General features: G+C 49.0%; 1 protein-coding gene across 3 annotated transcripts in view; it reads left to right on the top strand.

Annotated features, from left to right (window-relative positions):
- The first annotated feature begins 2,164 nt into the window (after positions 1 to 2,164).
- The window catches only part of FLOT2 (flotillin 2), a 51,968-nt gene continuing 41,788 nt past the window's right edge, over positions 2,165 to 12,344 (top strand). For 2 of the 3 annotated variants that reach the window (XM_039365517.1, XM_039365518.1), the window contains exon 1: positions 2,171 to 2,296. In XM_039365517.1, the coding sequence (XP_039221451.1) occupies positions 2,248 to 2,296 (49 nt within the window). In that variant the 5' untranslated portion in view covers positions 2,171 to 2,247. Of the gene's footprint in view, positions 2,297 to 12,344 lie in introns of all 3 variants that reach the window. The other variant, XM_039365519.1, reaches the window with a different exon arrangement.

The following is a 12,344-nucleotide window of genomic DNA, read 5'->3' as shown; positions in this document are numbered from 1 at the left end:
TTCTGCGTTAAAGGGGAGTTAAAGCGCATTATATTTGTTTATCTGTATAGTTGGTTAATGTTAGTTAGATTATGATTATTATATTTGTTACCCTGTATTCAGCTCTGGGAAGTGGGGGAGGGGGAGGGGAGGGGAGGTAGGGGTGGGTGGGTTTGGGGGTATATTTTGTAATTTTTGTAAAACTTTTTAATTAAAAAAAAGTTGCAACAGCACTGAAAAAAAAGTTTTGACAGTTCTTCACACTCACTATTGGTGCATAGTCACCTGATCTCAATTTGGACAATTGGCAACTGGCTCCTATTTATGACGGTCGCAGCGTCCTCTTCTGAGACCTTCTGACATGCAATGTCAATGGGGGAAGCCAGATTCACTTAACAACCGGGCAACTAACTTAACGACTGCAGGGATTCCCTTAACAACCGTGGAAAGGAAGGTTGTAAAATGGGGCAAAACTCACTTAACACGTTTCTCACTGAGCAACATGAATTTTGGGCTCGGTGGTGGCTTTTTAAGTAGCTCAGCGTTGAAATTGGGAGGGGGGGGGAGGAGTTTTTTCCCCCTTTGCTTTCTTGCAATTTCATTACCCAGATCAGAAGTGGGGAACTACTGGCGCTTTTATGACTTGTAGACTTCAACTCCCAGAATTCCTTGCTGGCTCAGGAATTCTGGGAATTGAAGTGCACAAGTCATAAAAGGGCCACTGTTTCCCACCCATGACCCCAAACACTTGATGACGTACACAGAGGATGCTCTCCAGTTGGGTGACGAAACATCTGTGAGAAAGAAAAAAAATGAGTTCAAAAGCATCAAGGATCCCACTGTCGTCGTCCTCCTCCCTGCAACCATCCCCCCCTTCCCTTGTAGCACTGATGATGTTCCCTAGTTGGGTCTTGAAATGTCTTCCAAGAAAACAACCGAGCGCAGAGAGCACTAAGGACCCCACAGTCCTCCTCCACTATCTGCTCCTCTCTGCAAACCTCACTCCCTTCTAGCACTGATGACGTTCCCTACTTGGGTCATGAAACGTCTGCACGAAAACAAGCAAGCTCGGAGATCAACGAAGACCCCAGAATCCTCCTCCTCTCCCTCTTCTTCTTCTCCCCCTTCATTCCTTCCTCTTCCCCCTCCTCTTGTCCACAAACATCCCTCCCTCCTTGCACTGATGACGTTGCCTACTGGGGTCATGAAACGTCTGCAAGAAAACTGCCAAGCTCTGAGATCAAGGAAGACCCCAGAATCCTCCTCCTCTCTCTCTTCGTCTTCCTCCTTCCTTCCTCTTCCCCCCTCCTCCCCTTCTCCCCAAATCTCCCTCCCTCCTTGCACTGATGACATTCCCTACTTGGGTCATGAAAAATCTGCAAGAAAACAGCAAAGCTCTAAGATCAATGAAGACCCCAGAATCCTTCTCCTCTCTCTCTTCGTCTTCCCCCTTCCTTCCTCTTCCCCTCCTCCTCCCCAAATCTCCCTCCCTCCTTGCACTGATGACGTTCCCTACTGGGGTCATGAAACGTCTGCAAGAAAACAGCCAAGCTCTGAGATCAATGAAGACCCCAGAATCCTTCTCCTCTTCGTCCTCTCCCGCATCATTCCTTCCTCTTCCCCCCCCCCTCCCTGCTAGCACTGATTATGTTCCCTACTCGGGCCATGAAACGTCTGCAACAAAACAGCCAAGCTCTGAGATCAAGGAAGACCCCAGAATCCTCCTCCTCTCTCTCCTCTTCGTCTCCCTCCCTCCCTCCCTTCTCGCCCTGATGACGTTCCCCAGCTGGGTCATGAAACGTCTGCGAGGAAGTAAGCCCCCCCCCCACCCTCCAGGAAAGAATCGCCAGGCTCAGAGACCCGCCACCCACCAGGGACACCCCCGATGTGGCCAGCTCGGGACGGGAGCGCCTGAAATGTTATTTCATTTTGATCCATTGCGCACCCCGCCCTTCTGGTTGGGCGCTGCATCTTCCCGGGAACGGCCGACCCGGGTCTGGGCTCACTCGGCCGTGGGAATTCGGCACCCGGGCAAACGCCGCGAGAAGCCCCGCTCCTCATCCCGGGCTGTCCCCCTCCCCCGGAGACCCTCGGGACGGGCTGGCCGGCGGGAGAGCGAGCGCAGCCCCGCCGCCTTAGCCGCGCCCAAGATGGCGCGGCCGGAAGCGCCCGCCGCGCGCTTCCGGTGGGCGTGGCCGGGAGCACCCCCCCGCTCCCCGCTCGGCTGAGGCAGTGGCGGCGGCAGAGCCGAGGCGAGCGGATCCGGCCATGGGGAACTGCCACACGGTGGGGCCCAACGAGGCGCTCGTCGTATCAGGTAGGCCGCCCTGAGGGGAGGGGGCACGTCGGGGAGGGACGCGTGTCGGGGGAGAGGCGGGGGAGAGACGCGCGTCACGTGTGAATCCGGCGCGGCTGCCTTCGCGTGTTCTTCGGGAAGCGGCTTGTACCCGGCTGGGTTGGGACCCGGCGCCCCCCCCTCTCCTCGGGGTTTGCAAGCAGGAGACACCCTCCCCCGGGCAATTTCGAGAGGTCGGGGGTCCCGGGGGTCCTTTTGTTCCTCCCTGCCCCCCCACCGCCCCCCCTCTGCGTCTTTAGGGGAGGGGGCTCTTATCTCACTTTGGGGAGGGGAGGGGGATCTTGCGCCTCATTTGGGGGGAGGGGAGAGGGAGGGGGATCTTATCCCTCTTTGGGGAGGGGGATCTTGCGCCCCATTTGGGGGAGGGGAGAGGGAGGGGGATCTTATCCCTCTTTGAGGAGGGGGACCTTGCGGCCCATTTGGGGGAAGGGAGAGGGAGGGGGATCTTATCCCTCTTTGAGGAGGGGAGGGGGACCTTGCACCCCATTTGGAGGGAGGGGAGAGGGAGGGGGGTCTTATCCCTCTTTGGGGAGGGAGACCTTGGCCGCCTTTGGGGGGAGGGGAGAGGGAGGGGGCCCTTTTGTCCCACTTTTGGGGTGGGGGGGTCACTGGGGGCCTTTCAGGCTCCCCTTTTCTCCTCCGAAGTCTCCCCCACCCTCACCACAGGGGGCCTCTGGGAGGTCTCAGCTGGTCATGTTGCAAAAGTGGGGGGCACTCCTTTGGGGGTGCATCCTTCCCGGGCTGCCCTTGGGGACGGGTCGGGCAGGCAGGGACCCCCGCAGCTCTGCAGATCCCCACTCGGCCGCTTCACACCTGCAGAGTTGAAGAAAGACCCTCGAGCGGGGGGGGGGTCCCAAGGCGGAGGGGGCAGGAAGACTCCGCATAGAGGGTGAAATACCCACCCCAACCATAGGCAACCTCGGACCCCATTAGAGCCCATCCGGCTGCTTGAGAGAGCGAGAGGGGTGGGCTGCCAGTGCAATAAACCAAAAAGGCGAGGGTGCTCCTGACCATGCGCAGAAGGCTCTTTCCTTGCTAGGTGGGGGGGGGGTCTTTGGAGGGAGTAAGATGGGCAGCTCCACAAAACAGACCCCGAGGCCACATATAAATATATACTGCTCAAAAAAATAAAGGGAACACAAACATATAGGATCCTATACGTTTGTGTTCCCTTTATTTTTTTTTTTTTTTGAGCAGTATATATATATATATTTGCCCTTTGATGCATGTTTTTTTTTTAATGTTTGGGCTATCTTTGTTATGTTTTTGTAAAAAAAATATTTTTGAGCTGTTATTTTTACCTTAATTCTCTGCGTAAAAGAAAAAAAATTCAGAAAGGAAAAAAAGAAAACAGACTAGCGAAAGCATCTTTGTGTGTTTGTGTGTGTGTGTGTGGAGTAAGATATATGCTGCCGATAAGGAAGTGGGAATCCACTGCTGGTGCCACACCCTGGGTTTTTTTCCCCTGCCTTCCCATAAGCAGAGCCGCTGGGCTTGGAAGTAATGTGATTTATGTTAATGAATGCATTCATCAAAGTTGCCTTTGATTTTATTTTATTTTTTCCTCTCTCTTTTGCAACATTGCTGAGTAGGAGGCACTGCGGTTGCTTCTCGTGGGGGCCCCGAATTGGGTCCCCCGTGGTGGTTTTTTGTATCTTGGGAAGGGACCTGTGGCTTCAGGATCCGTCCCCTTCCTGAAGATGGTCTTGGGGGGACAGACAGTCCTCGACTTAATGACCGAGCCCAAAATTTCTGTCGCTGAGTAGAATGTTTTAATGTGGGTGAAAAGGTTCCTTCTCCGAGCTGGTGGGTATTCAATCCCTATGGCATATTTAATGTGTATTAAAAATGGGGGGGGGAACCACAAAGGTCCCCTTTGAGCTTTCCCAATACAGGAAGCCCTCGGCTTATAACCACAAACGGATCCCCAAATTTCTGTCGCTAAGTGAGACATTTGTTGCGTGTGAGTTTTGCCCCTGTTTTTAACAACCTGTCTCGCCAGAGTTGTTAAGCGAATCACTGCAGTTGTTAAAGTTGGTGACATGGTTGTTAAGTGAATCCGGCTTGCCCCGTTCACTTTGCAGGTCAGAAGGTCGCAAAAGGGATCACGTCACACACACACACACACGGGACAGTAGAAGCGTCATAAATTTGAGCCAGTTGCCAAACGCCCGGATTTTGGTCATGTGACCACAGGGATGCGGCAATGGTCGTAAGTGTGAAAATCGGCCGTAAGTCCCTTTTCTCCCTGCCGTTGTAACTTTGAATGGTCACTAAATGGACCGTTATAAGTCAGGGATTTCCTGTATAAGGGCCAGGCCTGATGCCTGTGGGGGGAAGGGAGGCTCCCACGCTGGGCCCGTCTGGGATAACCTCCCTCCGAATCTCTTTCTCCTGGGCGGTGGGTCTCCCTGCCTGCGCGGGGTTGGATAGATGACCTCTGAGGTCCCTTCCGGCCCTGTGAGTTAAGCCGCTGGTCTGCTTAGCCCGAAGCCATGGCAACGAGGCAGGGGGTCTTTGGCAGCTCTGCAAGAGGGTTGTTGTTTTGTTTTTTAACATTTGGAGGTGCCTGGGGTCCAAAAAATACCACTCGGATCCTGGCCTCTTAGATAATCAATTTTGGTCTGCTCTAAAATCTTCTGTTAATAATAATAATAATAAAGTTGGAAGGGATCTGGGAGGTCATCGAGTCCAACCCCCTGCTCAGGCAGGAAACCTTATACCATTTCAGACAAATGGCTGTCCAGTTTCTTCTTAAAAACTTCCAGTGTTGGAGCATTCACCGCTTCTGGAGGCAGGTGGTTCCACTGGTTAATTGCTCTAACTGTCAGGAAGTTTCTCCTTAGTTCCAGGTTGCTTCTCTCCTTGATCGGTTTCCCTCCATTGCTTCTTGTCCTGCCTTCAGATGCTTTGGAGAACAGCTTGACTGCCTCTTCTTTGGGGCAGCCCCTGAGAGATTGGAAGGCTGCTATCATGTCCCCCCTTGTCCTTCTCTTCATTAAACTAGACATACCCAATTCCAGCAACCGTTCCATATATGTTTTAGCCTCCAGTCCCCTGATCATCTTTGTTGCTCTTCTCTGCACTCTTTCTATCTGCCAATTTGGGGGTGCCCAGCTCTGCAAGAGGGGATTTTTTTTAACATTTTGAGGTGGCTGGGTGAAAAAAATAATGGTAGTCCTTGCAACTAGAATTTGCATGGGTAAGCAAGGCAGCAAATTGTGCCTAATTTTATGACCATGGTTTTTGCCATAATTAAGTAAATCACATGGTCATTAAGTGAATCCAGCCCCCCCCTTGCCTTGACTTGGCTGAGAAGGTCGTAAATGGCAATTACATGATCTTGGAGTGGCACAGCTCTTCCTGCACAAACCTATATGTTAATTATTGGCTACCGCAATTAAAAGGAGCAGTTAAATGCAACCCACAGTACAGCTGATGAATTCAACTTTCAATGCCGGCTCGTCTCACCTGTGGGCTGCTTGCATTGCAAATCTGGTTTTAGGTTTTAATTCATTTAACACACCTGAGGGCAGGTTAACCAGTAATGGATGGAAGCTCATCAAAGAGAAATCCAATCTAGAACTAAGGAGAAATTTCCTGACTTGGAAACAATTAACCTGTGGAACAACCTGCCTCCAGAAGTTGTGAATGCTCCATCACTGGAGATTTTAAAGAAGAGAGTAGACAGCCATTTGTCCAGAATGTATAGAGTAAGACCAGGGCTTTTCAACCTTTTCACCCATTGTACCACTTTTAGGATATGGCAATATTCAAGGACCACCAGGCACCTAGCAAGATGTCAAAAATTTGATGACCAAAAAAAAAAAAAAGGGAAAAAAGTGATAAAGTACAGGTAGTCCTCGACTTACAACAGTTCGCTTAGTGACTGTTCGAAGTTACAATGGCCCTGAAAAAGGGCCCCCAAGCCACAGCCGAGCAAGACACCTGCCTGCCCTCCTGGCCACGCTCTTCCTCCTGTCCGAGGTTTCCATTGTTGTGAGCATTTCTGTTGAGGATTGGCAATGGGGGTGGGGTGTTTGGTTTTTATTCTCCCCCGTCTGCTGGGTGGTTGCAGCAGGTTTTGGTCACTTCACATGATCCTGGGACACTGTGACCGTCATAAATATGAATCAGTTGCCAAGCATTTGAAGGTAAATCACAAGACCCTGGAGAGGCTGCAACATTCCAGCTGATCGGCGCTTCTTCTGGGCTCAGCAGAAGCGCCAGGATCAGCGCTGAGCTCCAGCTGGATCCTGGCGCTGATCCTGGTGCTTCCGCTGAGCCCCGACAGCCCTGCAGCTCCAGCCGTCTCTCACTCAGGCTTGTGCGGTGCTGCCACCAGTTCAGCTCATTCCCCTCCCCCGCTACCACTTTTCTAGGATGGTCGCATACCACCTGCCAGGTGCCAATGGACCACAGGTGGTACCCATACCACTGGTTGAAAAGCCTTGGAGTAAGACTATCCAACCTTGGCAACTTTAAGACCTGTGGAAATAATAATAACAACAACAAAATAGAGAAAGTCATAGAAAATGATAAAGTTAAACTGTTGTGGGACTTCAGCATTCAAACAGACAAGCACCTGCAACATGTTGTTGTTCGTCCATCGATTTCGATGAAGACCTTGACATCTTGTGGGTTGTGGGCCATCAACGATGTGTCCGTAGGTGGCTAATAAGACCGATGTTAGCACGGAATGTTCTGCCACATACTGAACAAAGAAATGTAGACACTGTTACTTCAGCATTTGCAGCTCTGGCTTTGCGGAGTGCTCGCTTCTCTTGTGCCAAGATTGTCCTTCTGTGTTCATATGTCTGGCAACTCTGGTACACCAAGGTGCGCCATGTCGGTCGATCCTGCGCCAGGAGTTCCCAAGAGATGGTGTTAATATCCAGGGACTTAAGAGAGGCTTTCAATGTATCTTTGTATCGCTTCTTTTGTCCCCCGTGCGATCGCTTTCCTTGAGACAGCTCACCATAGAAGAGCTGTTTAGGGATGCGATGATCTGGCATCCTTACAACATGGCCTGCCCAGCACATCTGGGCTTTCATCAACAGAGTGTAAACTGATGATAGGCCTGCTCTGGAGAGGACATCTGTGTCTGGTATCTTATCCTGCCACCGGATCCTCAGAATTCTACGAAGGCAGATCATGTGGAAGTAGTTCAGTTGCCTAACGTGCCTCCTGTACACTGTCCAGGTCTCACTAGCATACAACAGGGTAGTTAGCACTGCTGCCTGGTGAACTTTAAACTTGGTAGCAAGACTTATTCCACGGCGGTCCCACACGTTAGTCCGCAATCGGCCAAATGCAGAACTTGCCTTGGCAATTCTACAGTTGACCTCGATGTCAATTGTCACTGCACGGGAGAGGGTACTACCAAGATACGTAAATTGGTCCACTGCTTGCAGCTTTTGTCCCTTTACTGTGATAGTAGGCTCTTGATATTGGGCTTTTGGAACTGGCTGGTACATCACTTCGTGTTGATGAAGTTGTCACAAGCGGCTGCAAATTTGTCCATGCTGGCTTGCATTTCCTGCATTAAGGGCACAGTCATCAGCAAAGAGGAGATCTCGTAGCACAGTCTCCTTTACCTTGGTGACAGCCTGAAGTCTTCGCAGGTTGAACAGTTTCCCATTGGTTCTGTACCTCAGATTAACTCCCACTGAGCTGTTCTGAAAGGCGTCTGACAGCATGGCTGAGAACATTATGCTGAACAAGGTTGGTGCCAGCACGCAGCCTTGCTTAACGCCATTAGTAACAGGGAAGGCCTCTGAGGCTCCACCGTTACTCAGAACACGAGCCGCCATGCCATCATGGAACTGTCGTACCATCAGAATAAACCTGTCAGGGCACCCAAATTTCGACATAATGCGCCATAATCCTTCATGACTAACTGGGTCAAAAGCCTTGGTGAGATCCACGAAGGTGGTGTATAGTTCACGATTCTGCTCCTGACATTTCTCCTGGAGCTGTCGAGCTGCAAATATCATGTCCACTGTGCCACGCTCTTTGCGGAAACCACACTGTGTCTCGGGTAGTATACCCTGTTCCAGATGGTCACTCAGGCGATTTAGCAACACTCATGCAAAGATCTTGCCTGCAACGGAGAGAAGTGATATTCCTCTATAATTATTGCAGACTTGTCAATTTCCCTTCCTCTTGTAGAGGTGCACCCGTCTTTCAGTTCCTGAGGAATGGAACCTTGTTTCCAGAATGATCGGAACAACTGGGTAAGTTTTTTAACAAGCACAGCACCACCAGCCTTATAGACTTCCGCTGGGATTGTGTCAGATCCTGACTGATGACCTGTGAAGTTTCAGCCTCTGATGGTGGGGCATCCAGGCTATAGTTGATATCTACCTGGGGTATCCTGTCAATCGCCTCATTATTGATGGTGGATGGGCGGTTCAGCACAGAGTGGAAATGCTCGACCCAACGCTGTAAAATCAGGGTCTTCTCAGTGATAAGAGTTGTACCACTCGAATCCAGTAAAGGAGAGCTTCCTAAGGGCTGAGGTCCATACAGGGATCTAAGGGCTTCATAGAATCGTTTGGCATCGTTTCTATCAGCAAACTTCTCGATTTCATCTGCTTTGGCACTCAGCCAGGAGTCCTGCATCTTGCGGAGCTTGCTCTGGACAATCCTGCGAGTGTTTATAAAAGCATTTTTCTTTGCAGTTGACGACGGGTCGTTCTGATGAGCACGGTAGAGATGGTGTTTTTCGGCAAGCAAAGCCTTAATCTCTTCATTGTTTTCATCAAACCAGTCCTGCTGCTTCCTATATGAGGGTCCAAGAACCTTAAGTGCAGAAGAGCGCAAGATGTCCTGGAAACATTCCCAGTCCTTCTCAGCATTTTCCTGTATTTGCAACTCCAGAAATTGATTCTCAAGATCTTTTACTAATGAAGCTACTACGTCGGGGTTTTCCAGTGTACTGACGTTGATCTTTTTCATCACAACTCTGTTTCCCTGTGGGCGATTCTTTGGCTTGATGTGAATATTTAACTTGGAAATGATGAGTCTATGGTCAGTCCAGCAGTCACCACTTGGCATAGCCTCAGTTACTCTTACATCTTGCATGTCTTTCCTCCGCACAATGACATAATCAGTGAGATGCCAGTGCCTGGAGCGTGGATGCATCCAGGACGTCTTTTTACGAGCTTTATCATTACCATCTTTCACCTGCAACATAACACCCCGGACTTAACAATTGTCGATAAGAAAGACAAAAAAAGTCTGGATAGTGGACGTGGCAGTGCCTGGAGACAGCAGAATAGACGAGAAAGAACTGGAGAAGATAACAAAATGCAAAGACCTACAAATAGAAATAGAAAGACTGTGGCAAAGGCAAGCAAGGGTAGCACCAATAGTCATAGGCGCCTTGGGTGCAATCCCAAAACAGCTGGAGCACCACTTGAACACCATATTGGCATTGACAGATTCGCTATTAGTCAATTGCAAAGGCAGCCTTACTAGGAACTGCCTCCATCCTGCGACGAGATCTGTAATACCATCAAACATCCACATCTGCCTATCCCAGGTCCTGGGTAAGGACTCGATAGGTAGACAAAATGCCAAATCCAGTCTGAACATCTGGCTGACTGTATGATGATCCATAATAATAATAATAATGATGATGATTATGATGATGATGATGATAGAGTTGGAAGGGACCTTAGAGATCATCTAGTCCAACCCCCCTGCTCAGCCAGCAAACCCTATACCATTTCAAATGGCTGTCCAGTCTCTTCTTAAAAACTTCCAGTGTTAAGGCACCCACAACTTCTGGAGGCAGGTTGTTCCACTGGTTAATTGTTCTAATTATCAGGAAATTTCTCCTTAGTTCTAGGTTGCTGGCTGAGGAATTCTGGGAGTTGAAGTCCACAAAGCTCCAACGTTGGACACCCTTGGTAGAGGGTCTCCTGGTTGAGCAGGGGGGCTGGACTAGAAGACCTCCACGGTCCCTTCAGCTTTGTCGTTCTGTATTCTGTTAGGAGTATTGAGATTTAGACTTTTGCAAAAGTCATTCCTGCCAGACCGATTCCTTCTCGATGGACATCCTGATCTTTAGCGATCTGAAAAGATCTTCCTTTGTCTTCTTACCTCACGCTAACTCTAGGCGGTTTACAGTCGTAAAAATATAAAAAACGTACAGAGATAAAAGCATAAAGCAAATAAAATTACTGCACACAGCCCAATTTATGACAGTGGCACATCCCAGGGTCATGTGATCGTCACGCGATCGTCATCGTCAACTTGCCCAAGGACAGTCCATTTGGATCCGCTTAATGACTGAAATTCACTTAAGGACTGCAGCGGATTGCTTAACAACCATGCCGAAAACCGTTGTAAAATCAAGGGCAGCTCCCTGGTTTAGCAGCCCCCTGCACCTCTGCGATGCGCTGACCGGCATTAGAATTGGAAGTGTTCTTGGATATCGCTAAGGATAGATACAATAAAGCAGTGTTTCCCAAACTTGACAATTTTAAGGCATGAGGATTTCAACTCCCAGAATTCCACAGCCAGCAACGCTGGCTGTGGAATTCTGGGAATTGAAGTCCACATGCCTTAAAATTGTCAAGTTTGGGAAACACTGCAATAAAGGATCCCTATTATTACACATTCTAACAGCAGCAAGATTAGTCTTTGCACAGAGGTGGAAAAACAGTGAGACACCCTCAGAAGAAGGGGTAATAAATAAGATTTTATCCTGTGCGGAAATGGACAGGTTGACATTAGAACTTAAGGATAAGAGTGAAAGAGATTATTATGAAAACTGGAATAAATTGTACAATTGGTTGGGGAAAAATAGACGGAAAAACTCTCTGGTTCATATTGAAAATATTACATGAAAATTTAGAACAGTAGTTCTCAACCTTTTTAATGCCACGACCCCCCCCCCAACCGGTCGTAAGTCGAGGACTACTCAACCGGTCGTAAGTCGAGGACTACTCAACTGGTGAGCACCATTTGCAGAATGGGACTTTTGGCGGGCTCAGCAGGGCAGAGACAGCCTGGACAATTCCTATTGGCTTTGGAAAGCCAATAGAATTAGACTCTATTCAAGAGAGTCGATTCTATTGGCTTTCAAAAGCCAATAGAATAAAAGGGAGTAGCACAGCTAAGGAAAAGGGGGAAAAAATGGCGGACTGCGTTGTTTGGTGACCCCCGTGAAATGGTCGTTCGACCCCAAATGGGGTCCCGACCCACAGGTGGAGAACCACTGGTTTAGAATATAGATGATGGGACTCACCGGAGAGAATATTTAAGAGAAAAAGAGAGATTTGTTGGAATACGTGGATTACGAATTATAGAAATCAATTGTTAACAATTTATTTTATTTATTTATTTGTGAGACTTATATACCGCTTTAAGTGCAAGCACTCTCTAAGCGGTGTACACCAGTAAGCAATGTATAGATATATATATTTACATTTCCCCCAACAATCTGGGTCCTCATTTTACCTACCCCGGAAGGATGGAAGGCTGAGTCAACCTTGAGCCGGTGAGATTTGAACCGCTGACCTGCTGAACACAGTCAGCTAAAGTGGCCTGCAGTACTGCACCCAAACTGCTGCGCCACCTCGGCTCTTGTTAAGGAAACGATCTTTCCTTAACAAATGTAAACGAAGCAAACACACTGTTAACCGACTATTGTGTGACTTATGTTTTAAAAAACTAATAAAATTTACAAATTAAAAAAAAAAGAATTGGAAATGTTCTTGTGGTCATACAAAGATGCCCTTTTCGTGGCGACAGGTAGTCCTTGACTCACAAAAGGTTCATTTAGTGACCATTGAAAGTTACAACGACACTGAAAAAAAATGTCTGATGACCATTTTTCACACGGCTATGGCGACACCCCTGTGGCCACGTGATTAAAATTCAGACGCTTGGCCACCAACTCGTGTTTATGATGGCTGCCGTGTCCCAGGGTCACGTGATCCCCTTCTGACAACGGGGGGGGCAGATTCACTTAACAACCGTGTTACTAACTGCAGTG

The sequence above is a fragment of the Crotalus tigris genome, unplaced genomic scaffold, assembly GCF_016545835.1.
Source record: "Crotalus tigris isolate CLP2741 ecotype Arizona unplaced genomic scaffold, ASM1654583v1 scf7180000020104.566533, whole genome shotgun sequence".
Lineage (NCBI taxonomy): Eukaryota > Metazoa > Chordata > Lepidosauria > Squamata > Viperidae > Crotalus > Crotalus tigris.
This window is presented reverse-complemented; position numbering and strand designations above follow the sequence as displayed.